The sequence below is a fragment of the Vitis vinifera genome, chromosome 1, assembly GCF_030704535.1.
Source record: "Vitis vinifera cultivar Pinot Noir 40024 chromosome 1, ASM3070453v1".
Lineage (NCBI taxonomy): Eukaryota > Viridiplantae > Streptophyta > Magnoliopsida > Vitales > Vitaceae > Vitis > Vitis vinifera.
In genome coordinates this window covers 4278965-4292816 of record NC_081805.1, presented here as the reverse complement: position 1 = coordinate 4292816, position 13852 = coordinate 4278965, and the positions used below count along the sequence as shown (strand labels likewise).

The window sequence follows — 13852 nt, the reverse complement described above, 5'->3', positions numbered from 1 at the left end:
ACAAAAAATGAATCTTCGTGATAAAAATATACCAAAAACATAAAGGCAGCTAAAAATGAACAATAAGTTCAAATATTCTCGGTCACAAATTTATTGACTAATACATGTGTACTGACACAAAGTACTGTCCACAATGCCATAAGCTTCGCAAAGGAAGAAAGCAATTGGTAGTCTCTTTTTCGGATCTACCTCCAGTGCGATTCCACATGCCTTTCTTTGTAAACTTTAGTCATAGTGAGCAATATAATTCATCAATTGGAAGAATGACTAAAAATTCATGAATAGGTGTTGGCTGCTAGGAGATCTCTCAGCCTTTCAAATGCATCGATCAGAACTTGCTTTTCTCCCGCTCTTGTTCACTTTATGCAAATTAATTCCTCTTCTAAATGTTAAGTGGTGGTTTAAGATCAAGGAAATGAAAAACCAAATTTTCCACCAAATTAAAATTTTCGTCCATGTTCACCTAACAATCATCCAAAGAGGAGCAGCGTGGAAGAGGGACCAGGTTCAAGCTCCCTCGATACTTTGGACTCATTATGTTTCTTCGCCTCTTCGGTAGTATCTAGTGAAGGTTGAGGAATGGTGATTGCGACATCAAGGTTCAAATCAGGTAAGGCACGCCGGTTATCATCTAAACAGCTTCCGGCATCAGATGTCTGATCATTATCACCAACCGATTTTACCGGCGGACTTGCATGGTTGTTCAAACCAGATGATGTTGCGGTCGCAGCGGTACATGGGTCCCGAGGGCGAGGGAAATTGTGGCTCAGACGATGATTATTTGGGTCAATACCCATGTTTATTAGCTTTCTCCTTAAATGAGAATTCCAGTAGTTCTTTACTTCATTGTCTGTCCTTCCAGGCAGTCTCCCAGCTATCAGTGACCAGCTGAAAATTTGATATTTACCATTCAAAACTATCAGTATAAATGTAACTTACAAATCTCGATCATATAAACAAATATAGATATAGTCACCAGCAAGGTCTTTTTTTTAAGAAGGAAATTTATCTAGAGAAACAATGGTTTTCTTGTTATACTACTTAAGGTGCGACTTTATCCAGAATTGCCTTTCAACTTGAATTGCAATGTTTAGAAAGCAATGAAATTATACAAGAGGGTATAATGTTGAAAACATCGCACCGGTTGCCTAGGAGTGCATGAAGTTTGATGATAAGATCTTCTTCATCTTCAGCAAAGTTGCCTCTTTTAAGGTCTGGCCTTAGATAATTTATCCATCTTAAGCGACAACTTTTACCGCAACGAAGTAGGCCTGATCCATAGGAAAAACTAAAGCCAATAAGGTACAAGCATTAACGCACTCATTAAAGTTTGTCATATGTGTTTACCCAATGCAATTGTTAAAAAATCAAACAAGAAGAAGACAAAGGCATAGAAATTAAGCAAACCATAGACAAACCTGCAGCCTGAGGGAGGGTTCTCCAGCAGCCTTCGCCGTTTTTTCGAATGTAATCTATCAGCTTCTGGTCTTCCTGCTTGGACCAAGCTCCTTTGTTGGTATCTTGCTTATCACAGCAGGGCTTCCTCATGGTGGTATTGAATAATATTACACCCCTCGAGAAACCTTTAGAAATTGAAGGGGATTAATAAGGAAAAAGTATGGAGATAGAAAAAGAGGGAGAGGGAGAGGGAGAGGGAGAGGGAGAGGGAGAGATGAAGAGATCCCAAGGCAAGAACACAAGAGGAGCGGCCATGAGGAATGGAGGTATATATTAAGGCATACTTGTAGTTTGGATATTGAGGAAAGAAAGTTGACTTGGACCGGTGGTTTGGCGGTGCGTGACTTGCATGGGGTGCCTGAGGAAGGGAGAAGGTGGCAAGCGAAACATGTTGTGTTAGTTGCCGTTAAGTATACGTCTCTATCTGACCATCGATCCCATGCAATATTATTATCATTATTCTTCTCTCCCCCACTTTTCTTTGGCTGTGGTTGTTTGCTTTGTTTGGTTGAGGATGTTGGATGCGATCTGAGTGAACCCCCAACTATATCAAAAATATAATTGGTATAAATACAAGGTGAATCGACAAAATTAGAAATAGAAATATATGATGAAGGAAAGTTTTCTTCACGTTGACTGATAGTTCCCCATATATTTTTTCATCCACACGACTTCTAACTACTTAACGGACACCATCTCCTTCTTCCCTATCCACTTGCCCTCTTTCTGATTGGCTCATCCATTTCCATTCAATTTTGCCAAGTCTTCCCTATCTCCTCTCCAACTTTTTTATCATTTTGGATCCCTCACCCCTCACTTAAGTCGTCCCTCCATCATCCAATTCCTATGCCGATTTCAGACTCTTGCACTCACATCGAAAATTTTACTTATTGGATCCAAGGAAAAACAAGAATTCATCTCCTTTACGACTTAAGTGACGTTTGTTTTTTTACTTAATTCTAAATAGAACCTTAATACTTAATAGTATTAAATATTAGGTTGTTTGTTTTTATAGTATTTTATTTCTATTAAATATTAAAAAGTAAAAAAAACCATTATGTTATTTTTTCTATTTAGAAAAAGCTACATATTCTGGCTTTTTCTATTTAGTAAAAAGTTTATAATAAGTCATGAAAAAAAAAAAAAACAAACAACCTAAATTCTAAAACTAAATAATTTTCAGCAAAAAGCCAAAAAAACAAACACCACCTTACTCTCACTTTTGTTTCACTTCTTCCCTTGTCTCACTACAGCCCACCATCTTGGTAAAAAGGCACCAAAGCTGTATCTATTAAAGGAAAATATTAGTACCCCAGAGAAAAAAAAAATGAATGAAGGATACTGTTTTACTTACTTCCTTTATGTTTTTATTACAATTAATTAAAAATTGGTTGAAGTTTGTTAGAAAATTATGACTGAAAAGATGTCTTTCCACCTTTTCCTTGGCATTTGGTTGACATATAATAAGCACAACCGTTCTTTTTCATTTGAAGACCTATAATATTAACTAATAACAAAAAAAAATTAAAAAAAAAAAAAAAAAAACCTACTGGGAAAAGTGATAAAATAAATTAGCTTGACCGATCAAATAATGTCAAATTCACTACTAACCACCAGTCTACTAAGGGTTAGCCAATGATCATCAAACAAAGTGGAAAGTTCCTTCGTTCAATACCCCGAAAAATCCATCGCTAGTCTTTCAGACGACCGACAACCACCAACCCTCCAGCCTTCCAGCCCTCCAGCCCTCCAGTGTGACAAAGCTCTAATTAAAAATTTCTTAAATTATTGCATACACCTCTTAAATTCATTCTCAGTCCTCCTCCTTATCACATTTGTTTTTGCTAATAAGAACATATTTTAAAATATTTCATGGATACTACTCACTATATATATCCGCAGACACAGACGTGATATGTCATACCTTTGATCACTCGGCCGAGAGTGAGATGGCTCACCTAAAAAGGGGAAAGAAGGCCTTAACATTGGGGCCATTGGTGCATCATGCGGACTTGCCATGTGACTGACACTAGGGTCCATGTGCGGGTGAGTTGTATCATACTTCGAGTGAGCACGGCCAATAAGACACCTATATTTGGAAAACAGAAAAACATATGGATAAGAATGAGGGCGAATTGTAAGCGGCTCTAGATATGGGTACTTTCGACTTCTAGGTTACTTGATTGCTTCACCTAATTATCCTTTAGATTAGTCACATCGAAATTAATAATCTGGGCATCCTTTGTAGTGACGAGATAGATAACCTACTCTTTAATTTTTCATTTTAATAAAGACATAGTTGTTATATATATTTTAATTAACAAAGCTGTTTAGGCATTGTCAAGTGGATAATGTTGGGTCAATAGAGTGTGGAACACCTACTAGTCCATACTGTGGCCTACAATATACTACCTTCCTCATGGTAAAATCCCTATCTTCCTTCAGTTACTGGCATGGCTTTAAAGTATCGAAAAAATTGACAGTACAAATTATTGGATGTTTCTGCAGTATGTGATGTGAAAACTTAAGCATAGGTTTTTGAAAATGTTGGCTTTGATTTCGCTTTGTGGCCTTAACATCAGTTGTAGTTGCAAGCAAATCAAGCTAGAAAAAGGAACAATTAAGTTAATAATTTGTAAGTAGGGTCCATCTTAGCGGAAAGATTTTTATTTTTATTCAATTATAGATCTGAGATTATGAAACAATGTTCAAAGTTTGCACTATCTTTTCATTTTATTTTTGTCTACTGTCATTTCTCAACAACCGGTGGATCCATCATCGTGAATCCTGCTAATAGTGGTGCCAGGGTTTTCATTTTGTTGACGAAAATGGTTGTTCAAGGATAAAGTCATAAAACTATAAAAACTGGGTCCGGTGACTCATTGTAGAAACAAAATAGCCCGTCAGGATTATAATTACATTATTTTCCTTCATATCTCAATCAAACCGAATCCTGACACCACTATAAACTACTACTTTTCCTAAAAATTTAAATTTGAAGGATTTGGTGAGGTGAATAAATATATATATATATCATGGTCTTTATCAAATGGATTATGTGTTACAAGGAAGATGACCTTGATTTATTACATTTAGAATGCGTTTGGTAGTGATTTTAGAAAGTGTTTCTAACATTTTTAATATTTAAATAATAAAATTTTTAAATATTAAAAATATTTAAAGTATTTTCTAAAATCAATATCAAAAGGAATCTTATAATAGATGTGGCTCAAAATCAGGTTCCGGATTTGTTGCTTTAAGATTTTTCATTTCTTCTTCACTTGTTATCTAAATCTTGTTTGGAAGGGGTTTTTAATTACTAAAAATAATATTTGAAGATTAAATGTAATTTGTGAGTCTTAACCCATACTTCAATTTATTCATAATTAAAAATAAAAAATAAATAAAAAAGAAAGAGCATCTATATTTTTTAAAATAATATAGAAAGTAGAGTTATTTAATTAAAAATTTAAAGAATATAAAAATATTTTTAAAATATGGTTCTCAAACATAAAATTCAATTACAAAAACAGTGACCACATTCTACTTCTTCTATTACAAATACAAATGAAGGTCCAACGCTATTCTAAATACCCTTAATGTGGCATACTTGAGGAATAATAGGAGCCACATAACTCTAAGCTTTAAGTTTGGGGAGTGAAAGAATGTGGTTCTGGTGGTAGATGCACATGTTGGCTATGAATCTTCCTCTTTTGATTGCAAGCTCCACCCCATTAAAAATCAAGTACGGTTTTGATGCTCGGCCCTAAGAGAAGATGACTCATGGACATAAATACGAGGTACACCAATGCATGCATAGTCACTGTTTGTGGGCCATGCATGAATGGATGAGAGAGACTCAATATTCAGATATTTCGGACAACTCTAGTCTCTACCAGAGACTACAAACTTCCAAGTCATGAAATGGTTGATATCGCCAGACCTAGACCTTGGACTGCAGGATGACCATGTGAGTCTCGTGAAGGAACAGCCAAGAAATTAAGAAAGTTGATTGAAGACGAAGTTCTAGTCACCGGTAAATTCCAGTTAAGACTTTCCCTTAATTGGAAGCGATCTAGATAGCTAGCAGAAGGGATGGTTCCCTGGATCTTGTATTTGGACCACAAACTTCAGATAACTGACTTCTGGTTCACCTAATCGCCCCAAATTCTTGTTAGAGGTACAGCTTTCCATGCATTTTCGGCCAGGGAAATTATCTTGTTAATGCTTGCATGAAATACCAGTTGGGAGATGGAGACATGAAATTTCACATTTTTCTTTAATTAATTCATAGCACGCAGGCATGCATGCATGCATGCATGTCAAAGAAAATGATGAAAAACCAATACTGTTGAATTCCATTTTCTCCTTACCTTCTCAGCCCGATTGTCCAGCGGCAAAGGAAAAGCACCCAGAAGATTTATTCTGGTTAGGGGGTATTTATTGAAGTTGCATGTTGAATTTCATTCTGTGTAATAATTGAAAACTGGAATTACTAGCTGACAGCTAAACCAAGAGATCTGCCAGTCAACTTGGATATGATTCTAGATTAGAGTTGTGTGTGTGATTAAGTGTTAATGCGATCCCTCACGAATATCTGAAGAGCTCTCTGCAACAAGGCCGCAAGCTTCCAACACTTCATACCGACTCTCAATTCCTAGATAGTTTATACATGTGATTCGTAGTGTCCTTTGTGTTGGGAAACTATTTTCACTCACGCTATCAATAATTGAAACTGGAGCTCGCCATCAAGCTAGGATGGGGGCATGCAGGATGGGTAGACTCATTGGACAATCTAGCACTAAAATGGAAAAGAAAAAAAGAAAATGGGGCATCTCACCAAGAATGAAATCATACATCCAATTGAGATTGACAACATTTCCCTTGCAGGGACTACATAACCCGATACTGTAAATGCTTGATGATTATAAGTTATAACAACTCAAATGGCAAACCAAATTTAGGTTGCCAAACCACATCTGACTTGGAAATCACCTAACTTTTTTTTTGGATGGCAGGTGCTGCTTGTAGTTATTACCACACACCAGCAACTGCCCAATTTTGTAGGCCGCTTAATGAATCGTATTTATGTTGCAGTCACTTATTGTGGGAATATGTTTTTATATTTTTCTTAAATATAAATACTTAGACTATGTTCCCAAAAAGTATCAAAAAAAAAAATTAAATATTAAAAAAAAATGGTTTTTTTGTTTGATTTTATTATAAAAAATTAAAAAAAGTTAAATATAATTAAAATTAGTTAAGATTTTATTTATTTTAAAATCATCTAATCTTTATATAATCAACCAAAATAAGTAAAATCAGTTTAATGAAACATATAAAAATATTTTATTGCCTTTTTCACTTTTCTTCTTCTTTTTTTTCTTTATATTTTTCCTTAAATTTTCTTGAAATCAAACATAGTTTTTAGGATCTTATATACTATTAGGGAATTTATTTAGCATAATATTAATAAGATTACTGCCTTGCAAAATTAAAACCATCAATGATTGTGGGTGTTAGAGAAACTTAATTTGACCCCACCAAAAAAAATATAAAAAAAAATGTCTATTTATGGATGTCTCCAAAATCTGGGTTGTCTCCAAAAACCTGGGTTGGTCGGTTAAGAAAAATAGGGTGGCCAAACATAATCAATCAAATAGATTAAACGAATAGATAAGTAGGATGACTGCTCATGAATTAATCATTTCCTTGCCACGTAGATTAAAGAATTTGCGTGACCTGTCCCAACGTAATGATAACAGGGAATGACTGTTGTTGTGGATGAGCCCAAAACCTTATCTGACTCAGCCTGTCCTCACAACGGCCAAAAATTAGAACACAACAACATTTTCTCATGGACTTGAGAAGTTCCTTACTAACTACCACTAACTAAAGTGGAATGCAACTATCTACTTCAATTAATTAATAATTTATATATTTTAAAATTTTTATTTTTTTTTTATTTTAAAATTTTTCCATTCCATTTTCTTTGGCATTAAAAATATATATTTGTGTTACATATTCAGACTTTGTCCTGAGAAGAGTCAGAACGTAGATAAATATGCGACTTCTGGTTCTGGTGCAATTCAGGTAGGAATGGCAACGGGGCGGGTTCGGGACGGGTCGCCCCCATCCCAACCCCGCCCCGTTTATCAAAAATAATTCCCATCCCCGTTTAGCCTCTTTTTTTTTGTTTTTTTTTTTTAAATTTGCTTTTAAAATTTTTAATTACATTAAAATAAATATATTTATAAATAATAAAATTATTATATTTTTTATAACTTATTTTATTAATTTTTTTATTATTATCTATATATTAAAAATAGTAAAATAAAATTAATTTTAAATTTTAAATTAAATTAAATTTTAAAATTGATTTTATATGTACACGGGGCGGGGCGGGGCAATACCCGAACCCGCCCCGGGTTTTAAAAAAACAATCTCATACCCGTTAAAAACCCGTTTATTAAATTTCAACCCCGTCTCATTAGGGGCGGGGCGGGACGGGTACCCGAAAAAACCCGTCCCATTGCCATCCCTAAATTCAGGGGTACAAATGTGGGTAGATAGCATCTTTTACCCTGGCGAATGAAGATGGAAAGGGACCCAATCGGAGAGTCCAAACATTGAACTTCGAGCCATACTTAAGAGGATAGGTGCAAGTTGAAAAATAAAATAAAACATCTTTCCAGCGCAACATATCGTAGATTTCCACCATACATGGGACCATGAATATGAATATGCTTTTGTAGGTAGGAATAGACCAGACAGAGAGGCCCCCCTCGCTGCTTTTCCTGTGGTTTTCAGAATAAATTAAATTGACCGCATTGTTTTCTAATGTGACACCACGAGGTCGAACGCCATGGTGATGAAATCGGAAATTATGAAAATTTTAGGAGTTTGTTAGAAAAGTAATCTTTTTAAAAAAAAATTGGAAGAATTACATAATCACGCTTCACCTTCAAAAATTTACTTTTTGAAAAGTTTGATTTTTGGGCATGTAGTTGGAGAAAATATGCACTTATGTAATAAAAATCATTAGTATCTTATAGTCAAACCTTCCATTCACCTACCATTAACTACCACATTTTTTGTCTGCTTCAGCAAGAAAAATCAAAGTGTTCATCCTTATTATTGTTTTTTTACACAAAAACATTTAACACGTGTCAATCACTATATCACATGATTTTTTTTCCCTTTTCCATAATGTCTCTATCTTCCTTGTACTTTTTTTTTTAAATGTGTTGCCTTAATGAATTCTTTCAATTATATTTATTTTATTATTTATGGACATTTAAAACATAAAATAATAATAATATATAATGAATAATTAATGAGAATAAATTTGGAAAAAGTGAGTTTTTACACACTCACATAAAAATAATTATAAAAAAAAAATCTCTTTAAAAAAATTCAAATTTCATATACTAATTGATTAAAGGTAATACCTAAAATGGTTGAATCGTACATATATCATTAAAAAAGTAGTATCTGAATGGTCAAATAGTAACTTTAATAAAAATATATATGAAATATTAATTATTTTTAGATAATTGCTTAAAATTTATATTTATAAACTTGATTTCCTATTTTGTGATTTTTTCATATAAGTGTATGAAAATATATTTTTCTCAAAAATTAAATAAATATATGACTAACAAATTTAGAGATTTAAGATATAAGATTTTCTATATTTCTATTAAATAAAATATTCATTTATTTTATAAATCTTATTCTATTGTCACATTATTTTATTATTTATATATTTTTAAATTTTTGAATTTTCATGTAAAAATAAGATAACACACTTTAGTGTTTTTTTTTTTTTTTTTTATAAAAGAGTGATACCGCTTTTTCAAAAGTTGTGTTTATTATTGTGTAATTTCAGTATGCAAAAATTTTAATTTTTAATAACATTAAGAAAAAATTAATATAAATGATTAAATACAATTTTTTTATTAATATATATATATATATATTATTTTACATAAATTAAAATTTTAAAAGTTTAAGAAATCAAAATGTTAGTAACTAGGTTTTTATCTTTGTTAATTAAAAATATGAAACATTTTAATTAAGAAAAAAGTTAAAACTATATTCAAGAATAATAGCAAAAAATTAAAAATCATGATAATTGATTTTGATTTTTACATGAAGATTTAAAATTTTTTTAAAAATATATATAATAAAATAATATGATAAAGATCTTTTTATTTAATCTATATAAGATTTATCAAATAAATAAACATTTTATTTAATATGAATATATAAAATCTTATATTCTAAACCTCTAAATTTGTTCATTATATGTTTATTTTTATATTAATTTTTTTCATTAATTATTATTATCATTATTATTATTTTATGTGGAAAGTGTTTATAAATAATTAAAATCAAATCAATAAATATGAAAAAAAAAAAAATGAAAGAGTGAACAAAAATGAAATTAAAAAAAAAAAAGTGCATTATTTTCTAGGTAAAATGAAGAAAAAGGAAAAATAATGTGGCATATTGGTTTGTCACATGTCAACTTTAAAAATAATTGACAAACATGACAGGGTTCTTTTGACTTATTATTTCAAGGTTTTTTTTTCAAAAAAAATAAATAAATTAGTTACCTTGCAAAGGAAAGAAGAATTGGAAGACAATTTTGGAATTTTAATAATGTTACTATTTGAGTGCATATTTGTTGAATTATTTTGTCAAAATTTATAAAAAAATCTATATATATATATATATAAACCTTTAGATGATTCACTCTTAAAAAAAAAATCTTATATCTTAGTTATTTTTCAAAATATTTATCAATCTAATATTTTAATCATGTCAATTTTCAATTTAATATTTTTTTACCTTTTTTCATCTTAAAATTTATTAACTGTGATTTTATCTTTAAGTTTAAAACCATAACTATCAATTATGGTCCAAAGTCAATGGAGTATATGAAAAAGTTTAGAAAAAAGGTGAGCTAAACCACCCAATAATAGATAATATGAACCCTAATCAAGCATATGCTACCATATAAAAAAAAAATCAGATTTTTAATTAAATACATGCCCTAACTTTAGAAAACTCTTTTTGAGACTAATGATTTGATTTTCTTTCTTCCTCGATATATGTATATAAGTACATTAAACTTTCATGTTCTTCTTTGTGTGATTTTATTTCATTGCACTGATACAACAATTTTAGTCACCCTAGAAGGCTAGAACAAATCACGCCCAAGATTGGATCATGCCTGGCATTAATTCCATGAAAAGGTCCACACATGGAAATCCAAGTAATAGTTGGTGGTTTTTTTTTCCTTCACAGAGGGATCACCATTGAACTTAATTTAAGAAAGCACCAAAAGTCAAAGCATTGAAAAGAAAAATCCATTTTGATGTGGCCAATATTTTCTTGGCTGATCATATGATGAAGGAATTTTTTTCTTGAATTGGTGAACTGCAATTGAATAAGTTGGTGAGGCCATGGTTTTTCTACGGTTAGTGGTATACGTTGCAACACGCTATTACTATACCAGAAGTTCACTGGTCGCAGAATATCTTGTTAGGAATGCGTGTTCAGTAGTCCCATTCAGTGTGTGGTCTAATTCATGTCCACCTGTTGGGAATGTGACTCTCAGGTTGAAAATTTTGGGTAGGTCGGTTAAGTTGGATGCCAATTCAACGTAAGGTTAGATTTGATCGACAGAAGCTCTTCATTCATTTATGTCCTGTCACAAGGTCAAAACAATATATTAGTAGAATTATTAACATTTCTAAATAAAAGTCTATCATCTTCGATGGGGCTGTTTGTTGGATCTTATGATTTCTTTGAAGGGTAAACTGACATGATTTATTAGAAAAAGAATATTTTTATGAACGTATCATTAATTTTCATTTTAGCATATAGACAATTTTGTGCTCTAAAAACCAGGTGTTCAGAAGAACACCCACCACGTTGGACTCATCTAGAAGATGGAACAGTAAGATATCGGGTACACAACCAACCTTAACAACGGGAAATCTTAGATCTAGAGTTCAACTCAGTTGACGCCTTCCCAAGCTCCAACTCCCTACAATTAATTAGAAAGCGTCAATATTCAAACAAGAGGCTGAATCCCGAGGCATTGTTTCATTTATTCAAACAATATTCTAACATTTGACGATGGGGACTTCGTAGGTCCAGCGTTCGAAGCCAGTTGGCACTTGCAAATGGAGATGAACCCACCTTTCCACTCGCATGCATTTCATTCACCTGTCCAAAAATATGGGGAACCCTCATCACGTGACTTGGGTGTATGGACTACCCATCTAACTCATTCACTTTCCACATGACTGAGTGTATCGGCTACCAATCTAACTCATTTACTTTCCATTTTTTTTTTCCTTTGGAGGTGTATTAAATTTCTAATTAGAATTTATATTTTAAATAATATTATATAAAATATTTTTAAAATCCATATCTGCTTGTAATTAGATTTCTTATAAAATAAAATAAAAAACAAAAATACCTCTAAATATTTTATGTCAGAAAAGGAAAAAGTTGTGAAAAAGAGATGAACTTTTAAGGATTATACATAATAGATAAAAATATGAGGAGGAACGAGAAATATCTAGTAGAATAAAATGGGTCATCAAGATGTAAATGTGAGGAAGAGAAGAGAGACACTTAGTGGATTAAAAAGGTTCATGGTTTAAGGTGAAGATACGAAAAAAATGAGATGATTCGAAACAGAATAATATCTATAATCTATAATATTCTCTATCATTTGTAAATATAAATATAAATGATCAAGTCGCATTAAAGTTTTGTGTATATATCTTTATTCATGATTTGTTTTATTTTTATTTTCTTCCTTTAATATATTTATATCAAAATTTTTGCATACACAACAAGTGATATCAAAACTTTCATTTTCTTGACATGAACCCAAAACTACTAGTTATGTGTATAATGGTATTGTCAATGAATAATTTTTAGTTTTTCATGTGATCTTGAGTAAAAGTAAACAAACTAATAATACGTCGTGTTAGGGCTTCGTTTTGTTTGATTTGTACAAAAATAATAGATTTTGTTAAAATTAGGTAGAGTGAAGATGATATCGTAACTAAGGTATAATATAACATCATGTCATAAGATCTTATAAATTATAAGTGTGTTTACATCTTCACCCCAGCTAGGCCATGGCTTAGACTAAAGGAAAATATTATATTTTCCACAAACTCTGTCCAATACCGCTGACTTTGAACAACGGATGGATTAGTGCCAAAGAAAATGACGAGTGATGCTACGTATCAAAGGCTGAGCTAGAGTTGTGAAACGTCCTAACGTCAGCTAGGCCGCTGATGCCTGTAGAACCCTAGGCAGATTAATTTTTGCTTTTAATGCAATGCCCCACAGCTGTCTAGAGTCTTCTCAAATCTCAAGCATATTTCTCACCCAGGAAATGTGTATAATGAGTTTTAAGTCTTAAGATGTCAAGCAAGGTTTAATCTAGAGATTAGATTCAGATTCTTGAATGAACATTTTTTAGATTTGTATGGATGATATTTCAAAGCTTTGTGTACTTGTCACTGAGGAGAAGGTGGGAGGGGGAAAGGCCCGATTCCATGCACCCCTCTCATTTTCACGTTGACTGTTATCTGCCCATGATCTCCACTAATTTTATAGGTGAAGTTGGTAAGATGATTAGACAGGCCATAAAAGATAATAAGCCATTTTTTTTTGCATTATGTTTATTAAATTCCAGTCATTATCATATTTTACAAATTTTTTTGAACAGTCTCAAAGATGCTTTGCAAATCAAATGATAAGAGTATGTTCAATTCCCTTTTTGTTTTTTAATAAAAGTTGTAATCAACTATGAAACCAACTGTAGAGCAATGAAACCTGAACCTCTTATAAACTCTTTCGATCCCTTTACCACTTGACTTGATCTCAAGGGCACATTTGTGTGTTTTTTATTTAATAACATTGGTTTCTCACCTTTAATGTTAAAAAATAGCTTGGAGGCATTAAAAATTACCAACAAAAAGTTATCAATTTTTTTTCCCCCAATTTGTAATATAATTATGAAAGATTTTTAATTTTTCTTTTCAGTTTTTCAAAAACCAAAATCAGAAAATTAAAGACATAAGTGAAAGTTCATTTATATTTTTTATTTTAAAAAACAATTGAAAAAGTAGTGTATCTAAAGGCTGCTAGGTTGTATTTTGTATGGCTATTCTACCAAGAGCAAGTTACCTATTGTAAATCTCTATCTTTTGATATTACTCCTAAAATGGCGAAAAAAAAATATTTGAAGAGATAGAATATAATCTAGTGTGTGAAACTGAGAAAATAGAAAGTCAAGAGTAATAAAATATTAGGCAAGAAAAATCAATCAAAAGTCAAGAATAATCAATCA

The 13852-nt window shown here is 31.8% G+C and overlaps 1 protein-coding gene across 1 annotated transcript; it reads right to left on the bottom strand.

Moving 5' to 3' along the window:
* Nucleotides 1-470: 470 nt before the first annotated feature.
* On the bottom strand, nt 471-1548 carry MYBC2-L1 (R2R3 Myb transcription factor C2 repressor motif protein). Its single transcript, NM_001281204.1, is given in 3 exon segments — nt 471-888; nt 1142-1271; nt 1419-1548. Coding segments are annotated over 3 exon segments (678 nt in total).
* Between the last annotated feature and the right edge of the window lie 12304 nt (nt 1549-13852).